This window comes from Tenrec ecaudatus, chromosome 5 (assembly GCF_050624435.1).
Source record: "Tenrec ecaudatus isolate mTenEca1 chromosome 5, mTenEca1.hap1, whole genome shotgun sequence".
Taxonomy (NCBI): Eukaryota; Metazoa; Chordata; class Mammalia; order Afrosoricida; family Tenrecidae; genus Tenrec; species Tenrec ecaudatus.
In genome coordinates, this window is record NC_134534.1 from 71,643,487 (window position 1) to 71,665,577 (window position 22,091).

The 22,091-nt window shown below is 41.1% G+C and overlaps 1 protein-coding gene and 1 pseudogene across 1 annotated transcript in view; one reads left to right on the top strand and one right to left on the bottom strand.

Annotated features, from left to right (window-relative positions):
- Positions 1-22,091, top strand: part of CPA6 (carboxypeptidase A6) — a 370,701-nt gene that overhangs the window by 335,885 nt on the left and 12,725 nt on the right. The window contains exon 9 of the mRNA XM_075550660.1: positions 18,145-18,347. Within this exon, the coding sequence (XP_075406775.1) occupies positions 18,145-18,347 (203 nt within the window). The remainder of the gene's footprint in view (positions 1-18,144; positions 18,348-22,091) is intronic.
- On the bottom strand, positions 9,941-10,911 carry LOC142448489 (UDP-N-acetylglucosamine transporter pseudogene; annotated as a pseudogene).

Below are 22,091 nucleotides of genomic sequence, written 5' to 3' on the forward strand. Positions count from 1 at the left end.
CCATCTAGCAGAGCTTTTTTCTGTTTAGGGGGAGGTATCCCCTCATATTTATCAAACACTATGTAAGGTCCAATTGATGAATATACACATAATTTTGACCCGAATATTAGCTATTACAAAGGCAGATAAAGGATATTATAGACAATGATATTAGAAGTGCCTAAACCAAAGTAGAGGCATTACAGATTTCTGAGGGAAAGTGACAATTGAATTAAGCATTAAAGAACAAGTACTATTAGCCTGTGCAAAAATTAGATGTTTTGGGTAAATGGAACAGCATATACAAAAGTAAAAAGACAAAGAAGTATGGAAACTCAGGAAAGTAACCATTAGTCCAATAACGTTTGGGTAGAGGTTTAATCAGTGATAAAAGATCATTTTTGTTTTTTGAAGGCAAGGAATAAACTAAATTACATTACCTACCACTAGCAAATCTAAACATTTTGTTCATATTATCTCTATGACCTTTAAGCCATGCTAAACATTTCAGAATATTATCCAAGGGGGAACCACTGAAGGATTTAAGCAGAAAAATATATAATAAATATCATACCACTACAATATTATTGTTCTTCTATGAAATTTTTGAAATCCCTTCCTATATAAGTTTGCCATTTTAGAGAAATTCAGTGGGTCACTGACTTAAAGTAGATCTATCCATCTTGCCAATTCAAGAATACTGTTCTAAGAATCATTCCATTTCTCTCATGCACAACTTTTGTTTGCTTGTTTTATTGCTGTTAAGTTGAATGGTTGGTTGGTTGGCTTTGTTTGTTCTCTACTGCATTTTTCCCCCATTGGCATAAAAGAATGCTTTTATTTCCTCCATCTGGAAAAATTCCTTCTCTTTCCTCCACATCATCTAAGCTTTTTTTTTTTTGAAGTTTCTAATTCTTCTTCTAATTCCTCTTACACTCATTTAACATAGTCTTGTACCCTAATAAGTTCATTAAACTGTTCTCCTGAAGGTGACAAATGACTTCCACATTATGAAAACCAATGGCAAAATCTAGATTCTTGTTTTATTTAACTTCTAAGCAGTATTTAGAAAAATGGATCATGTTTTCTTTCTCAGTACATGTAGCTTCACTTGGCCTCCAGAATTTAGCATAATCACCTCTAAACTCACAGGTTACTTGATAATTGTTTTCTCTGTTTGTTTGTCTTACCCTCCTCCCTGAACTCTTACTATTGGAATGCCCAGGGCTCAGTCCTGGCCCTCTTCCCTCACTGTCTGCATAATTCCCTTAACAGATCCCACCCTCCACCACAGGCCTATTTGAGTTCCAAAATTATATCTTTTGTTGTTTGTTTGTTTTAAAATACTTTTATTGAGGGCTCTTACATCTCTTATCACAATCCATACATTCTTCCAGTGTGTCAAGCACATTTGCACATATGCCACCATCATCATTTTCAAAGCATTCTCTTCCCACTTGAGCCCCTGATATCCACTTCCCATTTCTTCCCCTTCTCTCCCCTGCATGCCCTCCCTCAAGAACACTTGATAAGTTATAGATTATTTTTTCCATACATTCTCCATCTCCCCTCATCCACTTTCCCATTATTCGTCCCCCTTGGAGGGGGTTCTAGATGGATCCTTGTGATCAGTTCCTCCTTTCTCCTCCCTTCCTCGCCTAATCCTCCTGGTATCTCTACTCTCCTTGTTGGCCCAGAGGGGTTTATCTATCCTGGATCCCCCATGTTGCAGGCTCTAATCTGTAGCAATGTGCATGTTCTGGTCTAATCCTATTTGTAAGGTAGAATTGAGGTCATGATAGTGGGGTGAAGTTATATGTTTCATCAGTGCTATCTGGACCCTGACTGGCTCATCTCTTCCTTGTAACCCCTCTGTGAGAGGATGTCCAATTATCTACAGATGAGCATTGGGTCTCCACTCCATGTCCAACCCCTGCCCCCATTCACCTTGGGTATGGTTTTGTTCTGAGTCTTGGATGCCTGATACCTGATCCCATCAACACCTCATGATCACACAGGCTGATGTGTTTTTCCATGTAGGCTTTGTTGCTTCTCAGATAGATGGCTGCTTGTTTATCTTCAAGCCTATAAGACCCCAGACACTATATCTTTTGATAGCAGGCACCATCAGCTTTCTTCACCACATTTGCTTATGCACCCAGTTTGTCTTCAGTGATCATGTCAGGAAGGTGAGCAGCACAGAATGCCAGATTGTTAGAACAAAGTGTTCTTGTGTTAAGGGAGTACTTGAGTCGAGGCCCAATGTCCATCTGCAACCTTACTTCTTAACATATAGATATGAATACAAAGTTCTATTCCCCTCTCATTATATACATATACATATATATATATATAATATGTACATACCTGTATTTAGGTCTCTATAAATGTCCTTTGCCTCCTGGTTCTTTCCTCTATCTACTTTTACTTTCCTCTTGTCCCACCATCATGTTCAGCCTTCATTCGGGTTTAGTAATTCCTCACTGCTACATTGTCCTTGATTAAGCCCCACGACAGTCCACATTTCTGATGCTACAGCAACAGAACTCAGGCATCTATGCCGAGCCAGGCATCAATCTTTTGTCTCTCCTCTTTTCTCCACATCCACACTTTGTTGTCCTTCTGTTTCTCCTTTGCTTTTTATTTATTTTTTATCTTCCTCGCCTTCTTGCTTTTTCTTCTCTCTTCTATCTCCTAATTGTACTTCTTCTAAATAAAAATACAAATATATATTAATAAATCCTCCTCTTCTGGTCTGAATATTCTTTTAAACACATTTCTCCTACCCCACTCAATATCTCTTATAGCACTCTGTCTTTTCCTCTATGGTCACTTATTAGTACTACTGTTACTTTTGTTGTATTCTCTCTCTTCTTCCCCCTCACTTTCCCAATTACCCATATCTCTCCTTTTCTCTATTTCACTCTATGCTGTCCAGCTCCTAGTAGAACTGACCCACATCACTAGACAGAGCCAACTACACCTACACAACCCAGCAGTTCATGTACCACTAAGAGCTGTATCAAGATGCTTAAAACACAGCACTCAAGCACCCCAAATCAGGAAATACAAACACACACCACCAAAACTCACCCAACCCCAATGGAATACTCTGAAAAGAAGGCCCTGGAACTACCAGAACCAGAATTCAGAAGAATGATGTTCAGGTGCTTTCAAAAGATTAGGAAAGACTCATGAGAACAATGGAAAATTAGAATTCTTAAACCAAAAGTAATCCTAGAAGATAAACAACATGATCACAGAAGTATGAATCACAGTAAAAATCTGAGGAATAGAAAAAAAGTGAAAATCAAATCAATGAGTTCGAAAACAATCACAAAATAGACTACTGGTACCCGCGAAAAGTAAAACACTTAAGCACATCAAAAGAGCAAAACAAGAGCCCATGGATTGAGGAAAAAATCTTTAGAGGTGACATAACAAAACAAGGGACTGATTACTAAAATCTGCAACACCTCGATAAGGAAAAACAGTCCAATTAAAAGGTTGGCAAAGAACATGACTAGACAATGCACAGGGGATGAAACTCAGTGTCTAAGAAGCACATGAGAACATGTTCGTGATCACTAGCCATCTGGGAGATGAAATTCAAAGCAGCTATTAGATATCTCATTACACTCACAATGATAGCCCAATTCAAAAAACAGAGAACACCAAATGCTGGGAAGGGTAAGGAAAGACTAGAACTCTTATACACTAGGGGTGGGATTGTAAATAGGTGCTACCAAGCATTACCTCTGCTGGGTATACACCCCAAAGAAAGACATACAACATTGTGCTAAGGTCACCCCAATTTAGCAAGCGCTCCCACACAAGTGATAAATGAACCTTACCGGAAATTCAAGTCGAGATGGGATATGTATGTCATAGAGAAGATGATTATGTTGTACATGAACCAGACAAGAATAACTTAGTCTCTGGTAAGAGGGAAAACAGTTTATTAAAGGGGGACAGAAAGGAGAAAAAAGAACCTGTGCATGGACCAGCCCCCCAAAGAGAGGGAGGATGGCTGGTCCCAATCACAGACTTGGGTTTTTATAGGTTGGGGTAAACAATGGGGAATTTTCAGCTGTGCGAGCAAGCAAGCAAGAACAGAAGCAGACTTTGCAGTTAGCCTTGACATTTTCAAACTTTTTTTCTTCAAGATAGATGTGTGGCCTTACCTTGCAGCTGCCTTTTCTGACAAATGTTTGCTTGACCTTAACCTCAGGGGAATTTCCATAGCTTGACACAAAATGGAGAGTGCTGCAAGATGGTTCCACTCAGGCTAACGATAACAATCACACTTCTATTGGTGGGTAAACGAGGTGGAGCAACCTCCCATCAGGAAAAAGACAGTTCACATACTTCAGAGAAAAACGCTAAACCATGCTTATATAAAACCCAAGGGAAGACTATGCCTGGTACTATGTTCTTGGTAACTTGGTTACTTTAGACCAAGTTCTCTCCAGCCTTTGGAGACCCAGACCATGTGCTGTAGACAACTAGAACTTTAAACTCTCCTTTCGAGGCTCACGATATCCTTGATAGGCCACTCCAGAAGGATTCAAGGCAGAAACCCCACTAAGCAAACTGGGAGTTACATCAGACTCACCTGTAGCAGATTTAAGGATCTGGTTTACTCCCTGGGGGTTAAGGCTAAAATTCTCTGGTGAGAAGAATCAGATGACTGCTATCCCAAGGTTATGGAATATTGGTTTTTGGAATTTGGTTCAGATCTCTTGCTTTGAATGTGCCCAATGAATGGTGCCCTTGGACTACTATATATTTAGTATTTTAATGCTCTTCTTGCTCTCTTATAACATGTATCAGTCTGGTAGGCTTGGTTCTACCTTTATGAATGAGTATTATTGAAAGTTTTTCCCTATCACGAAATGTGTAAATAGTGTACAGTCATTTTAGCATTAATCTGTACACATCAACAATTCATGCATTGTGGTCTGAAAAATCAGCCTATACATGTATAGTTTCCTTTTCTCAACTGTTTTAAATTCTACACCAGTTACAAAATTAATGACACTATCAATTTACCGGTACTTTATGCCCCAGGGGAGAAAAGTTATAATGTTCTCTATCAAAAATTGATAACGATGTCTCCAAAGCAAATGAGGGACGTATTTAAATCATCATAGATACACAAATGGATTTTGGGCTCGCGCTTAATTCCACCTAAGTGAGGCATCGAATAAGTCCACAGAGGAGAAGCACACCATCCCATGTGATCCAAGGATTCCAAATAATAAAATCCAAATCCAAAGGAGGGAATGGTATCAGAGCTTAAGCTGTGAAGGGCTGGTTGGCCGAAGGCCATGGGTGACAGTGGAAGTCCATTTGCAGGGTCCCCACATGGATGAAGCATCCAGTGAATCCCACTGACCAGAGTCCAGAGAAGTGACAGAGGGCATTGTAGAGTTGACTATGGCAATGTAGTTAGGCTAAAATGTAATACCTTATCACTTGATCTCCCTTTTCACCCAACCACTTTTGACTGGGGTATTCCTCTGTTTCTGTCATTGCTATTGGGTTTTTTGGTTGGTTGGTTGGTTTGTGTGCTTCTTGTTTGCATGATGTTCTGTATATGAAATCCAGGATGCGTAAATCTATAGAAACAGGGGCAATAATTAATGCCGGCTTGGGTGGTTAGGGGAAATGGTTGGCTAACAACGAGTGTGAGAAGAAAATGTTCTGAAGCTGATTGTGGTGATGAGTGCACAACTCAATATGATTGAATGATTAAATTGTATGATGTGTGAATTATATGGCAGCAAACGATTTCTTTTTAAAGTTAGCTCGTGATACTGCAAGAATAGATGTATAGAAGATTGGAATAGAACTGAGAATTCAAAAATAAATCTATACATACCTGGTCAATTGATTTTCAGTAAAAGTGCCAGGTCCATTCAGTGGGGAAAGAATAGTCTTTTCTAACAAACAGTGCTTTTGTAACTAGATTTCCCCATGACCTACAGTGGATAATTAAATTAAATTCATATTCTAACATTAAGAAGTATTTCCCCCACCAATTCATCTTACTATTTCTGATATATTTCTCTCCCTTGAACCAACTTAATAAATAAGTCATACAATTTATAACTATAATTACTGTGTTAATCAAAATGCTAAAAAGCTATTTTAAAGGAAAATGGAGACTGCTTCCCAGTAGTTCCACTGAGGGCGTGGAAAGGCAGCTCTGAATCTGTTATCTCATCTAGTCGTCAGGCAGAGCTCTTTTGGTAGGTTTAGAAGAGGCCTAATGGCCCTTCTGAGGAGCTTTACATTTAAATTAATAGCATCATCTCAAATCTACAACTGACCTGTCAGTTTGTCATACTGTGGTGGTTTATGTGTTGCCGTGATACTACAAGCTTGGTTACCAGTATTTCAAATATCAGCAAGATCACCATAGTGATGAAGTTTCGAGACTAAGAACAGACTATGAATAAGGAATAATCTGTCCACTTCAGAAAGATTAGCCACTGGAAATCTTATGAATAGTAGCGGAACATTGTCAGATAAACTGAAAGCATTCTGATAAGCAAGCAAGCATTGTCAGATATATCGCTGGGAGGTGAGCCCCTCAGATCAGAGGAAACTGAAAATATGCCTGAGGAAGAGCTGCCTTCTCAGAGTAGAGTCCACCTTAAGGACCTGCACGGACTACAGCTTTTGAAACGTCTATTCACTAATAGGGCATGACTCAAAATGAGAAGGGGCAGGTCCAGATATCTACTAAAAATTAGAACATGGGAGGTACAAAATATAAATCTAGGAACATTGGAAGTCATCAAAAATGAAATGGAATACATAAAGGTCAATATCCTGGCCGTTAGTGAACTGAATTAGATTAGTCCTAGCCATTTTGAATCAACAATCACCTGGCTTACTATGCTTGGAATGGCCCAGTCAACAGAAATGGCATTGCATTCCTCATCAAAAAGACATCTGAAGATTCATCTTGAAGTATAATGCTTTCTGTGATAGCATGCTATTCATACGTCTACAAAGAAATCTAAGCAATACAACTATTATTAAAATTTATGCACAAATCTGTAATACTGCATGTTTAATCATTATTGGTGATTGGAGTATGAAAATTGGAAAGCAACAGGAAGGAAAAGTAGTTAGAAAATTTGGCATTGGTGATAGAAATGGAGCTGGAGGTGGCAGGCATCTACTCAATGGCGTGAGTTGCTTTGTTTGTTTTACAAAGCACTCATAGATGTAATCTTTATGGAATTGGACGGCTATACATTTCTGTATGGATCAGCTGTTGAGTTCTAACTGATGGCCTTTTGGTTAGCAGCTGAGCACGGTAACCACTGGGCCATCCAGAAGGTTTTATTATATATATATATTTATGGAGAAATAGATGGGTGAATCTGCTATGTTGTTTTAAAATGAATTTTATTCTTTGATATGTCAGACACAGAAATGTGCATCAATTTTTATGTATAAATAATATAGCTATCCTTTGTTAAGTCATAGGTCAGTAGTCTATAATGGTTATAATTTTCAAACTGTACAGAAAGAGCAAAGTGAAAAACATTAAGTAAGATTAAATAGATCTGATCTGTGACTGTTGATACCTGATATTTGGTGTGTGCTCTTGCAAAAAACTCAGAGGGATTTTCTGGAGCAATCCAAAAGGCAAAACCTTCTTTAAAATCAAATTTCAAGTCTCTTCCAGTAATCTCTGTAAAGACTTTCAAAATTTTTATTCCAAGATATTATAAGCATTCAGTTACACATACACATATTTTATCCTAAAACCATTGAATTTTCAAACCATTTGGATAATTCAATCAAATTCAACATGCTGATCTCTTCACAGATTCTGTGCAGAATTAACATAGACATTCCTAGTGCACCATCTTTAAAATCTAGTCAGAGTATGCAACCAAGAGCTAGCAGAAGTTCCTGCAGGTTCCAGGCTGTATGCATACGGGAACGTAACTGATGTTACAGGAATGGCTCCAAGGAAAGGTGCTGGCTGGCACAAAATCTTGTAGCCAACGTGAACAGAAACTTCACTAAAGAAGACATTCAGGTAATCAATAAACACGAGAGAGTCCATAAACACTAGCCAATTAGCCACTAGAGAGATACAGATCGATGCAACAATATCATCTCATCATAACATCAATAGCCAAGTTCAAACAGCAAACAGCAACAAACACTGGCAACAGGGTAGAAAGACTAGAACTCTTTATGCACTGCTGGTGAGACTGTAACCTGGTGCAACCCTGTGCGAAGTAGGATGGAATATCCTCAGAGCATTGGAAACAGAAATGCTATGCTATCCAGCAACCCAACTGCTAGGTTTATCCTAGGGAAAAGCCAAACCACAAATAGATATATGCACACCCATGTTCATTGCAGCCCTAGCGAGAGCAAACGATGGAATAGCCTAAATACCTAGCAATGGAAGAATGGATAAACAGTGCGCAAGACATGCACACAATAGAACACTCTGCAATGTTGCAGAATAATACGGATGTACAAGACACCTCATAACTCTGATGAACCTGGAGGGTATTATGCTGAGTGAAATTAGTCAATCTCAAAAAGACAAATATCGTCCGAGACCACTACTGGTAAAAGTTAAGAAAATGTTTTTACACTAAAAGCAACAGGCTTCTAAAATAAATGACAATCTGCTTTAAAAATTAAATAAACAAAAGAAACAGGTTTTGACCAGTATCAGTGGTGGAAGAGCAAAGGGGGTCGTAAATTACTGGGGACCATGGGCACGTGTTACCTTAAGAGGACGAGAAGGCGCTGTCAGCAATCACGGTGCAGGCAATGAAGACACTGGGGGGGCGTGCAGGAGTGAAAGGGAACACAGGTAAGACTGCTACGTGCACAGTCTTGCAGCAACAGGGATCGTTGAGTAGATGCCAGAGAGATAGACCCTCCCCACATAGGCAACAGGTGTGGCAGGAAGAGTATACCCATGAATGAATATAGATATAGATATAGATATGTGTGTGTGTTTGACAGAAGATATTTGTGCATGAGTTTTTACTTTTGCTGCAAATAAATATATTCAGGAAGGTGGTGGAGCAAATAGGCAACAAAGTTATGAAAACATCTCAGACGTCACCAAACACTGGATCTGGGGAATGTGTCCCTCGACCTGGGGGCTCAGGACTGCTCGGTTGGAGGACGCCAAGGTCAGCTGGTATAACACAGTCCATGAAGACAATTTTCTACATTCTACTTTGGTGAGCAGTGACTTAAAAACTCATGAGCAGCCTTGAACATTTAGCATCTGTTGGTTTGTTCCCTGTCTGGATGAGAGAAGGGTCGTGAAAACAGAAGATGCGTGGAAACAATTAGGCTAGTAGACTAATGGACCACACAAACCTTGGTCCCCGTGACCCTGAGACCAGAAGGACTAGATAATGGCTGGCTCCCACGACCAACTCCTCTGAAAGGGATCATATTAGATTGTCCCGGATAGAGCGGAGGGAAATCGTAGAGCACAAGTCAAAATCATGAAAGAATGACTTCCTGGTCAGATGGAGACTGGTGGAGCCCCTAACACTATGGCCCTTATTGACTTTTCAGGTCTGGACCTGAACTCACTCCCATGGCTCAATTTCAGCCAAATGAAAGGCAGGTCTGTAGGGGGAAACATCACTAAGTGAGGAATACACATATTACAATAGTCAACCATGGGAGAGTTTTACCCTGGGGCAGCATTCAGAAGGCTTGGGGAAGGGAGAAGAATGGAAATAGGAAGCTCAGGAAAGAGGTGGCATAAGTGGTGTTACATTGTAGAGATCATAATCGATGACTGAAGCAAAATAAATAAGAATGGTTCAAAACAGATCTGCTCCATAAGTCTCTGTTTCCACAAGTTTTTTTTAATCTTGTAACCAAAGATATCAATGTTGATAATACTATCGACACAAAGACTGTGAATCCTTTTAGACTATTATGCACATGTTAAATAAAATATTACTGTAGCAGCTATCAAAAAGCTTCTGAGTGCTTGAAAAACAACAACTATCCAAGTTAGTCAATTAGATCCCTAAAAAAAAATCCATGTATTTTTACCAGTTCGTATAAATGTGTGTATATACACATACATATGTAGACACTCCCAAAGAAACCCAGCTAAATATTTATTTACAATTATTTTGTTTCTTGCAAGATGTTCCGCAGGTAATCCCAGCAAAGCCACTCGGGCATGCTATGAGAACTGCAAAATGGCCTACAAATTGAGAGCTGGCTGGCAACTTAGAATCAAGTTCTTGAGACTCTGAGGGCTGCTGTAACTCGTGTCATAACAATGACTAGGGAGAGCCTCTTGTACATACCTATTGTTTCACGAAGCATAGTCAGAGAAAATAATCCCCTCTTAAGGATTTCCAACTGATGAGGCCTGGCAGGCAGCTGCATCTATATTTGACAGTGTCACATAGAGTAAGTGATCCTAAAAAAGTGTTTATTCCTGATAAAACAGAAAGTTTAAGTGTCTACTTAAGGTTGCTAAGAATTTCATCACATAGTACTCAATTCAGTGCTCTGAAACTGAACTTGAAGTCTTTGTAGACTACTAAAATACAGACCTTCCTTTTTTTTCTTTTTTCCAAAGTATAGTCACAACCACTGCCATACAAGATAATAAGGTCCACCCTCTCTTACAGTTCTCGAATAACACATCATTGGAGCCATACTGGTAGTCTGAAAGAACAAGCTTCCTGAGGATCGATGTTTCAGGGTGCCAGACCTGGTTTTAAGGTCATTTAGGAGGTGTCTTGGCTCATCTCCATCCAGTGAGCCGGGCTGCGGAGCCTGCCAGTTCCTAGCACGTGAGCGCCCCGGAACTGGCTCCTGCTGTCTGTGGCGGAGGGCTGCAAGCCTCATTGCACTTCTTGCTGCGGCGCTTCCCTGGGCATTCATTGTGGATCCAAGTAACATTAAATCCTGGACAAACCCTTCCTCTGTTTATCGTGGTGGTGTTTACTGGTCCAGTGAGGATGTGTGTTTTCTTTGAAATGAACTACAACCCAGACAGTTCCCTTTGACCGTCATCAATAAATGCTTCAAGTCCTCTTTGCTTTCAGCAAGCAAAGTTGTGTCATCTGCATATCATACGTTGTTAATAAGCCTGCCTCCAATCCTGATGCTGAGTTATTCACATAGTTTAGCTTCTCAGATGATTTCCTCAGCAATTAGATTCAATAATTATGGTGAAACCATACAATCCTGGTTTTAAACCCCTTAGCTTTGCTCCAGCCTTATAGTCTAGGTATGGGTTCTTCAGGAACACAATTAAATGTTAGGGACTTCCCGTTCTTCATAATGTTATCCACAATTTGTTATGATCCACATGGTCAAATACCATTGCAAAATCAATAAAGCACAAGTAAACAACCCCCTGATTTTCTCTGCTGTCAGTCAAAATCCAATAATGGCATACTTTGTTCCACATCCTATTGTGAATCCAACTTGAATTTCTAAAGTTCCCTGGCAATGTACTACCGCAACATTTTAAAATTATCTTCAGTATATTTGTACCTGCATGTCACATTGGTGATGCTGTTCGACAATGCCCATGTTCTGTGGGATGCTAAGCAATGAAGGAACACAATGGCTAAGAGCCCATCTGCTGACTGAGGGGTCGTGCACTGCAAACCCACCCACTGGCTGCCCAGGAGTCGAGATTTGGCAATCTGTTCTATAAAGACCATCTCTCTACACTCAAATGTTTATAAAGCCAAGAATAGAATAAAGCAACAAATGTTTCCTTTATATTTCTCCAAAAGACAAAATAATTATTTGAGAATTAGGCATGAATTTATTAAATCTTTTAGGATTTTCATATACAATGTGCTGCATCTTGTACATATAAGATGCTCGATACATTTGTTTTGGTTTAAAAGTGAATTAATTGTTTAATGTGTTAGAATCATTGTTAGTAGATGTGGCAGAAAAGAGCAGCCAGTCCACAGAGATGCCCACATGGCTGGTCCCACTATGAGACATGACGTCCCTCACTGACCCACAGCCCTAAAGGGGACAGCACTGGAGATACAGTGTGGGAGTTGTGCCGGATCTGATCCCGCCACACCGAGGCAAAACACTAAGGGGGTGCAACAGAACAGCAAGGGAACAGAGTGGTGAGATCCCCAGGGAATGCTGAAGGTGGACTTTGGGGCCAGGACGTGGTGCCCCAACAGACTGGACTGGAAAACATTCCTAAAGGCCAACAAACAGTCCTTGAACTAACCACATTTTTTCTTTCTTGTTATGTTTTCTTTTGTTTTTGGTTTTTTGGTTTTTTGTTTTGTTGTATATTGTTGCTTGGTTTGCTCCGTCTTGTTTTTGTGCATGTTATTATTTCCACAGGTCTGTCTAAATAAAATAGGCTGGATGAATAATCTGGAGGAGAAAACAATGGGACCAACAGTTCCGGGGGACATGGGAGATGGCGGGGGGGGGGGGAAGGTAGTGGTGTTAACAAACCCAGGGACAAGGGAACAACAAGTGATCCAAACTGATGGTGAGGAGGGTCTGGGAGGCCTGGTAGGGCATGATCAAGGGTAATGTAACCAAGAGGAATTGCTGAAATCCAAGTGGGGACTGAGCATGATAGTGGGACAGGAGGAAAGTCAAAGGAAATAGAGGAAAGAGCTGGGAGGCAAAGCGCACTTTTAGAGGTCTAGATAAAGACATATGCATATGCAAATATATTTATATGTGATGATGGGGAAATAGATCTATGTGTATATATTTACAGGCTCAGTATTAAGGTAGCAGATGGACATTGGCCTCCACTCAAGTATTCCCTCAATGCAGGAATATTTTCTTCTATTAAATTGGCATTCTATGATGCTCACCTTCCTGACACCAACCTCTGAAGACAATGCGGCTGAATAAGCAAATGTGGTGAAGAAAGCTGATGGTTTCCGGCTATCAAAAGATATAGCATCTGGAGTCTTAAAGGCTTGAAGGTAAATAAGTGGCCATCTAGCTCAGAAGCAACAAAGCCCTCATGGAAGAGGCACACCAGCCTGTACGATCATGAAGTGGCAAAGGGATCAGGTATCAGGTATCATCAGAACAATATATCTTATTATAGTGAATGAGGGGGGTAGTGGCTACTGGACATCCCCTTACAGAAGGGTCTCAGGGAGGAGATGAGCCAGTCAGGGTGTGATGTAGCAACAATGAAGAGGACAACTTTCCTCTAGTTTCTAAATGCTCCCCTCCACCCCCCGCCACTATCATGATCCCAATTCTACCTTGCAAGTCTGGCTAGACCAGAGGATGTGCCCTGGTACAGGTAGAAACTGGAAACACCGGGAATCCAGGGTGGATGGTCCTTTCAGGACCAGTGGTGTGAGTGGCAATACTGGGGACTTAGAGGGAGGGTGGGTTGGAAAGGGGGAACCAATGACAAGGATCTACATGTGACCTCCTCCCTGGGGGACGGACAACAGAAAAGTGGGTGAAGGGAGATGTCGGACAGGACAAGATATGAAAAAAATCATAATTTTAAAATTATCCAGGGTTCATGAGGGAGGGAGGAACAGGGAGTGAGGGGGAAAAATGAGGAGCTGATGCCAGGGGCTTAGGTGGAGAGCAAATATTTTAGAATGACGAGGGCAATGAATGTACAAATGTGCTTTACACAATTGATGTATGTATGGATTTTGAAAATAGTTTTATGAGCCCTTAATAAAACGATCAACATTTTTTTCTTTAAAAATTTTTTAATTAAATAAAATAACACTTTATTTGGGGCTCCTACAGCTCTTGTAACAATCCATACATCAGTTGTATCAAGCATATTTGTACATATGTTACCATCATTATTTTCTAAACATTTACATTCTATTTGAGCCCTTGACATCAGCTCCTCTTTTTACCCTCCCTCCCTCCTCTTACCCTCATGACCCCTTGATAAATTATAAATTATTATTATTTTCATATCTTACACTGACCGCTGTCTTGCTTCCCCCATGGTTTCTTCCCCACTCCTCTCCTCACAATCCCTTTACTCTGCTGTTATCCCCTCCCATTTCTGTACCTGAAGGTTTATCTGACCTTGATTCTGTGTGTTCTGAGCTCTTAGCTGGACCTGTGTCCATGCCCCTGTCTAGTCCACACTGCAAGGCAGGATTGGGGTCATGATAGTGGGGGGTGAGAAATCCTCAAGGAACCAGAGTGGTATTGTATGTTTCACTGGTGCTATACTTCATGCTGGTTGACTCATCCCTTCCTGCGACCATTCTGTGAGGGGATGTCCCATTGTCTAAAGATGGATTTTGGGTCTCTGCTCCATCCAACCCCCCTCGCTCTCAACAATGTTTTGTTTGTTTGTTTGTGGTCTTCTAATGCCTGTTACCTGATCCTGTCAACACCTCATAATCTCACAGGTTGGTAGGCTTCTTCCATGTGGGCTTGTTGCTTCTCTGTTAGATTGCTGCTTGTTTAATTTCAATCCTTCAAGATCCCAGATGCTATATCTTTTAATAGCCAGGCACCATCAGCTTTCTTCACCACATTTGCTTGTGCACCCACTTTGTCTTTAGCAATCGTGCCAGGAGGGTGAGCATCACAGAATGCCAGGTTGTTAGAACAAAGTGTTCTTGCATTGAGAGAAGGCTTGTGCATAAGCTCAAAGTCTTTCCACTTCCTCAATGTATTGCCATATAAATATATATACATATGACAATACCTCTACTTTTATGAATTAATATATTTACATAAGTGCACACCTATGTTTATACCTTTATCCATAGCTTTGCTTCCCAGATCTTTCAGTTTCCTTTTACCTTCCTCTTGCTTCTGCCTTAGTACTTCCTCTCAGCTAGCTTGCTGTTTCTCTAACAGTGCCAGGATCTCTGTCCTTCTCGTTGTTGATTTTTACTCCCTAGTTATTTCCCTGTTTGTGGCATTGTTTGTTCAATGCTCCCTTTCCCCACCTCATCCTCCCCTCAAGTCCCTACTGAACCATCAGTCAGTCCCATTGCTTTCTCCTTGAGCTGGTTCCCCATACTTATCTTTATAGGTAGGAAAAACTATCAATAATGGAGACAAAACAAAAAGAAAAAATAGATAGACCCATGCAGCTCTATGCAGAGACGTTGTCCTCAGGGCTTGGTGTGCCAATATGGGGTCTAGTCCCTCACTCTCTCTTTTTCCTTCTTGGTTTGCTTCATGTGGGTGTGGTAGGCTGACCCCTCTCCCCAATCTGCAGGTGTAGTGTTGTCCTCTGTAGCACATGCTTCTAGGGAGGGAGTCAGCTTGGCTCTGTTTGGGGCTGCCCCTGTAGCCCACTCTGTTCATGCGTTGTTCCATGTGGTCACATTGCCCTCAAGGTTTGGTGTGCTATGGTGGGGTCTGCATGCACACTCCCAATTCTGTGGAGACATAAAAAATACTCTCCCCCTGGGTGGGTTATTGCCCTGCTCCCCCAGTGCCATCGTCTCCCCACCACACCTTTTCCCACCTTTTCTCTCTCCCCCTGGCATCAGCTCCTCAATTTTCCCCTTCTTTATGTTGGAATGACATGTACATCATTAGCTTTGGCCTGTCCTCCACCTAAAATTTCAAACACAACCAGTTGCTGACAAATTGATTCTAACACATAGCATCAGAAATCAACTGGGTGGTTTTTAATCCAGTCTGTATACCATCTAAAGGAGCCCTATGGCACAGTGATTAAGTACTAGACTGAAACTGGAAATGTCAGAGGTTCAAACTCACCAGCCACTCTGCAGCAGAAACATGTGGCAGTGCGCTTCTGTAAAGATTTAAGCTCAGAAAACCCCATGGGGGAGTTCTTCTCTGTCCTGTAGGGTTGCTATGAGTTGAAATCCACTCAACAGCACACAACCATCACAGGGATAAAATATGCCCCTTGTCCTCAAGAACTTCACCAGCTAAAAAAGAAGAGGAACTATACAAGTATTTCTTTATAGACCAACTTGAATGCCATAGGCTTCACAGCTTTCTACAGCCAGACACAATGACCTCTAGAGGCCTGTTATCTTCTACCACTCTTCCCCCAGGCCATGTTGGATCTGTACCAGCCTCGAAAGTTATAACCCTCAGCCATATTCAAAGAAGGCTGGTACTGGCTATATCCATTGAGGTTTCCGTACGTACAGCAAGTGTCTTGCTGTCTTTTAGAGGTCACACACACAAGGCCAGATACCTCACCACTCAGGTGTTTAACTGCAACCCTGATTCTTCCCCATTCCCAACAGGAAAAATAGCACTCCTGTTTGCTGCAAGGCCATAGAGTGATGTCATGTACTACTCAATGTCACATGGGAAAATCAGCAAGTTTGGGATTTGGTTCCTTTATATGGAATAAAAGATAGCATTCCCATCATTTATTTGAAAAACAAATAAGCCTCTAAACCCACAGTCACTTATTCAACAAATACTTTAATCATTTTATTGGGGGCTCATATAACACTTATCACAATCCATACCTACATCCATTGTGTCAAGCACATTTGGACATTTGTTGCCATCATCATTCTCAAAACGTCTGCTTTCCACTTGAACCCCTGGCATCAGCTCCTCAATTTTCCCCTTCCTTCCCTTTTCCCCCTCCCTCATGAACCCCTGATAATTTACAACTGATTATTATTTTGTCATATCTTACACTGTCCAATGTCTCCCTTCACCCACTTTTCTGTTGACAGGCTGGTGTGCTTCTTCCATGTAGGCTTTGATGTTTGTGTGCTAGATGGCTGCTTGTTTAGATGTCATATCTTTTGATAGTTGGGCACCATCAGCTTCCTTTACCACACATGCTTATGCCACTATTTATCCTCAGCAATCATATTGGGAGGGCGAGCACACAGTGATATGATTTTTCCTTCTTTGATACCTGAAACCTGATTCCTTCAACACCTCGTGACCACACAGGCTGGTGGGCTTTGATGCTTTTGTGCTAGATGGTCACTTGCTTACCCTCAAGTCTTTAAGACCCCAGATGCTATATATTTTAATAGCTGGGCTCCATCAGCTTTCTTCACCACATTTGTTTATGCACCCATTTGTCTTCAGCTATCATGTCAGGAAGGCGGGTATCGTGGAATGCCAGTTTAATAGAACTAAGTATTCTTGCATTGAGGGAGTACTTGAATGGAGGCCCAATGTCCATCTGCTACCTTAGTACTAAACCTATAAGTATATGCACATAGATCTATGTGTAGATTTGTTTCCTGATCCTCATAAATATATTTACATATGTACATGCCTGTATTTAGACCTCTATAAATTCCCTTTATCCCCTAGTTCTTTCCTCTATTTCCTTTTACTTTCCTCTTGTCCCACTGTCATGCTCAGCTTTCATTTGGGTTTCAGCATTTCCTCTCGGTTATAGTACCCTTGCTCAAACCCTACAAGGCCTCCTACACCCTCCTCGCCACTGATTTTGGATCACTTGTTTTTCCCTTGTCCCTGAGTTTGTTAACACCACTTTCTTCCTCCCACCCAACTTCCCCTCTCCCTTGTCCCCCCAAACAGTCAACCCAGTTGTTTTCTCCTCCAGATTGTTTATCCAGGTATATTCCCTTCTTGATTCGCTCCATTTGTACACCATTTTTCGAGTTGCTAGATGGCCTGCAAAAAGGCACAGTCCCTGCCCTCCTGGAGCGTGGGACTCTAACAGGAAATCCGACTTGAATGCAGGCTCTATTGGAGTAGGGTTGATTTGTTTTTCCCTGTATATCGTATACACCCAGAACAATGTAAATATTGATTGAATATTAAATGAGTTGTTAATGAGCACTAATTACAAAGGTGCTAGGTGCACCCAAGGCAAATTCAGGTGTTGCCAAGGACACGAACAGGCAGCCTCTGGGAACACGTAAAATTAGTTCTCCAGCAAAAGGAACCAACAGCTCACAAAGCCCCCCATTTGGAGCAGCTGGTATAGGAAACCATCAGTTCCTGCTTCCTCTTCAGGCAGCCCTCTGGCTCTTTGGAGTTGGGTTTGCCTTGGATTTTTCAATATTGAATTCTATAAAGCTGGAAGTTCAATAAATTGCTTCATGATGCTATGTGCTTACATAAGCAAAGAGAAATCATGTCTTAACCATGTTGACTCGTGTTTTTGTTTTCTTCCCTGCCCACTCTCCCACTGTTTTCCTTTCCAACTTGCAGACGAAGGAGCTTCTATGCACCCTTGCGAGGACACGTACTGTGGGCCGTTCCCAGAGTCGGAGCCAGAAGTGAAAGCTGTAGCCAACTTTCTCCGGAAACACAAAAAGCACATCAAGGCTTACCTCTCTTTCCATGCGTACGCCCAGATGTTACTCTATCCCTATTCTTACAAATATGCTATGATCCCCAATTTCAGCTGTGTAGTAAGTATTTTACTTCTATATGGGTATCGGGATTCCTGCTTCCTTTCTAATGCAAAGAGGATTTTAAATAATAATCACAATAGCAAAAATATATGTGCTATTTTACACTTATTAATTCATTTTTTCTCTATAACCTTCTTGTGAAGTAGGTAAATATGATCATCTCCATTTTTACAGACTCAGATACTAAGTGATTAGAGTGGGAACACAGAGTTTGAGCAATTCTACGACGTGTCACCACAGTAAGGACTCCAGGAGTGGTCCAGCTCCGGAGTTGTTGCTTTTAACCACTGTGCTTTGCTGCCTCTCAAATGCAATCATTTCAAACCTATTACATTCTCACTGCAGCTTATTCTGCAAAGGTCATGATGGATTTGATTAGAACTACAGCTCAGTCACATATGCCAGGCATAATTAACTTTATTGAGTAAATAATTATTCATAGATTATAGTTGGACTCTCATTAATTAAAAGCAAGTTTTCATTTATAAGCACTCTTTGCTTAGTGCTACCAAGTCTCCGGACATGTGTCTGACAAGTTAGCTGCTAAGAGTGAGCTGAAGATTCCTTGAAAATGAAACCAGTAGAGCTCCTTTCTCCCATTGTCTCGAAGACCCTGCTCCTCCCCATAGTGCAGAAGGGTGTCTCAGAGCTTGTACATCAGCCTCTGGCCCCAGGGTGGCATGCATAATTTAGCTCAATTACAGGCTGAAAGATTGGTAGCTTGAACTCACCCAGAAGCATCTTGAAAGACAGGTCTGACAAAATGCTTCCCAAAGATCCCAGCCTTGAAAATTTGAAAGAGCAATTCTGCTCTGCAAGCAGAGGGAATCCGTGCCTCGAAACCAACTCAATGGCAAATAACAACGACAACCTGGCAACGGAAAGCCTATAAAGTTTAAAACCAGGCAGATCTAATAACTTAGGTTATGTCAGGCTACTAATTATCTCTGAGGGGGAAGAGTGATTGGGAGAGGGCAAAAGGGTTTTCTGGGTTGCTTTTAATGTTCTATGACCCGAATGAGTGTATTCAGTGTGTGATAATATAATAAGCCATAATTTTTTATTTGTGCGCTCATCTGTATATGTTATGCTCGATTACAAAGCTTTCACTGGGAAGAAAGCACTCCCTTTCGCACTATACTTTAAACCCCAAATTCTCACCGGTGACTTGGGTTTTAGGAATTCTATGCATCTTCAAGACAGAAGAAATAGGAAGACGGATGGGGCATCCAGAACAGAATCTGGGAGAAGACTTCAATCTAACCAAAAGGGGAGCTTTGTTTTTATCAATCCAAGAAGAGATTCTGAGCAATTTCTGAGACTTGATTCTGAGAATGAAGATTCTGAGAATAATGTCAAAGTGGTCATTTACATTCAACATAATCCCCTTCAGCTGCTTTCAGCTGCTGTCAAATCGGCATTTGTGGCTGTAGTTTCTGACCCGATGGCCACACAGACGGCCCTTTCTAGCCTGGGGACAGGTGTGTGTGTGTGTGTGTGTGTGTGTGTGTGTGTGTGTGTGTGTGTGTGTGTGGTGTAGTAGTCGACATAGTAGTAGTATGTATAGTAGTAGTGTGTAGTAGTGTAGTAGTAGTGTGTGTAGTAGTAGTAGTAGTAGTAGTAGTGTGTAGTAGTGTGTGCATAGTACTTGTGTGTGTGAGTAGTAGTAGCTGATTAAATCCCACCTCATAGCCACCTTAGGTACAACAATGTGAAACACTGCCCGGTCCTTTGCCATCCTCAAAGTCAGTCTTATGGGTAAACCCATGGTTGCAGCTACTGTGTGATGACATCTTATCCAAGGGTTTTTTCCTTTGGGCTGACCTTCCATGTTACCAAGCACGATATCTTTCTGTATAGAAACTGATATGAGAAAGTTTTCCTTGTTTTAAATCTATCTTTCCACCAAGAGTTAAGCCAATTTTCCACTTGCCTTGGACTGAGTAATTTGACTAAGAATAGGTCAATTTGGCAATGTCATTATCATAACCTGGTAGGGAGCAACTGCTTGCGAAACATCCAGCAATGTACAGGACACCATCACAACAAAGAATTGTCCAACCCAAAATGTCAACAGTGCTGAAGTTTGGAAACTCTGGTTTTGACTGAAGGGGGAAAAAGAAAGAAAGAGATTATAGATCTCAGAAATTGAGCAGCCTCTAATGTTAATCTGACACAATTATATTAAAATTGTTCCAAAACCTTCTGTTGACATTTAGGTGTCAATGTTTCCACTGAGGGGTCCTGATGGCACTGTCAGATGAGTGTTTATCTGCTAGTCATAAGATTGGCAGTTCAGACCCCCAAGTCTCCATAGGAGAAAAATCAGGCTATCTTTGTGCCTATTCTGTAGAAAGGTGATCCCACAGAATGCTCAAGCTGTAGAACAATGACATTGATATTGTACACAAGTAAAATTTTACTGAAGATCATCCAACAATGGTTGCAGTAATGCATTAATCGGGAGCTGCGAGACATGCTGGCCGGAATCAAAAAAGGACATGGAACAAGAAATATCATTGCTGATGGATCATGCCTGAAAGCAGAGATGATCAGAATAGGTCTTTACTTATGTTTTTTTTATATACAAAGACATTCAACTGTGTGGATCCTAATGAACTATGGGTAACCTTGAGAAGAAATGAGAATTCTACAAGACTTTATTGTACTCGTGCAGAACTTGCACATGGATCAAGAGGCAGTTGTGCAAACAGAAGAAGGAGATACTGCATGGTTTAATATCAGGATAGGTGTGTGTCAGGGTTGTATCCTACCATCATATTTATTCAATCTGTATGCTGAGAATCAGAGAAGCTGGCTTATATGAAGAAGAATCTCACATCGGGATTGGAGGAAGCTTTATAACAAACAACCTGCAGTACGCAGATTACACAGCCTCATTTGCCGAAAGGAGGACACAAAGCACTTGCTGATTAAAATCAAGGCTAGCCTTCAGTACAGGTCACAAAGTAAGGTTAAGACATCATGATAAAGAAAAGGTTGAAGTTGTCAAGAATTTATCTTGCTTGGGTCCACAATCAATGCTCAGGGAGGCAGCAGTCAAGAGATCAGAAGATGTATTGCGCTAGGTAAGTCTGTACAAGACCTCTTTACAGTATTGAAAAGCAAGGATGTTACTTTGAGGAATAAACTGTGCCTGACCCAAGCAGTGGCATTCTCCATTGCCTGATAGACATGTGGAAGTTGGACTTTAAATAAGGCAGACTGAAGGAGAGTTGATGCATTTGAATGGTGGTACTGGAGAAGAATATTGAAAGTACCATAGACTGCTAAAAAGTCCAACCGATCTGTGTTAGAAGAAGTACAGCCAGAGTACTCCTTAGACAGAGGCAAGAATGGTGAGACTTAATCTTACAGACTTTGGGCATGTTACGAAGAGAGACCAGTCCCTGGAGAATGACATCGTGTTTGGTAAAGTAGAGGGGCAGTGAAAAAGAAGAAGCCCCTAAAGGAAGTGGATTGATGCTGTGGCTGGAACAAGGACTCACACATAGGAATGATTGTGAGGATGGTGTGACCTGGGCCATGTTTTGTTCTGTTGTGCATGACGGCTCTGTGGTTGGAACCGACTCGGTGGCACCTAACAACTCCAGTAGAGATTTACAAACTTGGACATCCCATAGAAAGCCCTTATGAGTCAGAATCATCAAATCAATGGCAGTGGGCATTTCTGCTAGTGGAGCTCTGGTGGCAAAGTGGATACATGTTGGGCTCCTAGCC